The sequence below is a fragment of the Macadamia integrifolia genome, chromosome 8, assembly GCF_013358625.1.
Source record: "Macadamia integrifolia cultivar HAES 741 chromosome 8, SCU_Mint_v3, whole genome shotgun sequence".
Classification (NCBI taxonomy): Eukaryota; Viridiplantae; Streptophyta; class Magnoliopsida; order Proteales; family Proteaceae; genus Macadamia; species Macadamia integrifolia.
Genome location: NC_056564.1, coordinates 2161224 through 2162897, shown reverse-complemented (window position 1 = coordinate 2162897; position 1674 = coordinate 2161224). Strand labels below are relative to the sequence as shown.

At 45.1% G+C, this 1674-nt stretch overlaps 1 protein-coding gene across 1 annotated transcript in view; it reads right to left on the bottom strand.

The window, feature by feature from the left end:
• The window catches only part of LOC122087474 (zinc finger CCCH domain-containing protein 24-like), an 11015-nt gene extending 9728 nt beyond the window's left edge, over window positions 1–1287 (bottom strand). The window contains exon 1 of the mRNA XM_042656624.1: window positions 478–1287. Coding sequence (XP_042512558.1) covers window positions 478–1113 — 636 coding nt within the window. The 5' untranslated portion in view covers window positions 1114–1287. The remainder of the gene's footprint in view (window positions 1–477) is intronic.
• Between the last annotated feature and the right edge of the window lie 387 nt (window positions 1288–1674).

The following is a 1674-nucleotide window of genomic DNA, read 5'->3' as shown; positions in this document are numbered from 1 at the left end:
GGGGGGGGGAGGTGTTAAGCATCAGACAAATGACAAGAGATGAATCCAGTGATTCTTATTGCTAGTCATGTAGGACGGTGCTTATTGCAAAGTAAGGAAGAAAACACTGAGACGAACAAAGTGATCTTATTTCTTAATACAGATGGTTCTTCTTCCAACGTAAATCAAGTCTGGTATTATGTCTAACACACCTAAATACCCAAGGGTGTTTCTTAACCGTCAGTTTTGAATGGATTGAAGTCGTATCAGCCATATAAAATCTAACATAGATAATAATTATTAGCCAAATAACTGCAACTGAACATCATCCTAGTATACATCTTAAACCCAGGCATAAAACAACAGTGAACATTCCTCGACAAGTTATAGTTCGAAATTGCTATCTCATTGATAAATGGGAATGATCCCATAACTGGGCCTAAAAAAACAGTAGACCCAGATTGAAAAAAAACAATTCACAACCAAAGATCCACTTGCCTGTTCGGTAAGATGGCTCCTTAATTTGTCTGAAGTCCAGTTCCGCGGGAGATGCACCAAGCATTTGGCAAGGGAGGGATCAGACGAATAGACTAAAGCATCTGTCATGAGAACGTTTTCCCCTACATCAGAAGAATTAGTAACTCTCTCTCCATTCTCGCACTTCATTAGCTTCTTTGCCCTTTCCGACGTTGGGTCCCAAGTGTTATCCGGCCGAACCCGCAGTTCTTCTTCGCCATGGGCATACCTGCAACCGTCCCCATGGCTACATGACCCCGATGAGCGCCTAAAATACGAACAGAGAGTTGTCTTCCACAACGGATTGGTGGCATCTTTGGCTTCTCCGTTTGCCTCCTCAGCCTCGGTATCCTCTCTCTTACGCTTCTCACCTAGTGAACCCAAGCAGTCCTCTGACTCAAGATTCAATGGTTGTGTTTCTTCACCGGCCGCTGCTGTATCGCTTAATCCGTCGCTCCCCGCCGCCGCCGCTGTTCCTACTTCGTCGGGGGTTTTAGGACGCAGTTGCTCGATAGAATCACCGGCGTTCAAGGGCAGGGTATCGAACGAGTTGATTACTTCGTGAGAAGGGTTTTCTGTGTCGGTGACAGAAGCAGTGTTTCCTGGTGAAGCCGACATTGTTGGGGACTCGGGAGTTCGTCACCGCCCTGCTCCAACTCAGTCGAAACTGAGTGAGGATCCTATAACTGTTGAACGGAAGAAGCCTACTGGTCCTACTCCAATCTGAAAAACACTGAAAGTTCCGACTCGCCAAAGCAGGATTTTCGGGGAAGTTTCTCCAATCACACAGGAGACGTGGGCAGTCGACTACGTTTGCTAATGGGCCTATTTGGAACAATTTGAATCCAAAGGAATAATGGGCTTTTCATGTTTGACCCATTAATCTTTAGAATGGGCTGGGTTCATGAATATGATGCCCTAGTTTAACTCCCTCTCTCTTTAGATTAAAGCCCAAATCTTTTCTCGCTTAATATCTTGGTTAATACCTTTTATTAATACTCTTAACTTTCCACTTGCTCTAAATTATATTTCATTGGGAGGGGTAGTTTCTAACATTGCCTTGTATGGGGTTCTGTGAGGAAATGACGACGGTAGGATTGTGGGCGAACCCTTCTACATGGGGGAAGGAAAACTACCCCAAATACTGGAGAGTGGGCAGGTGGCCCATAATGGCTGATG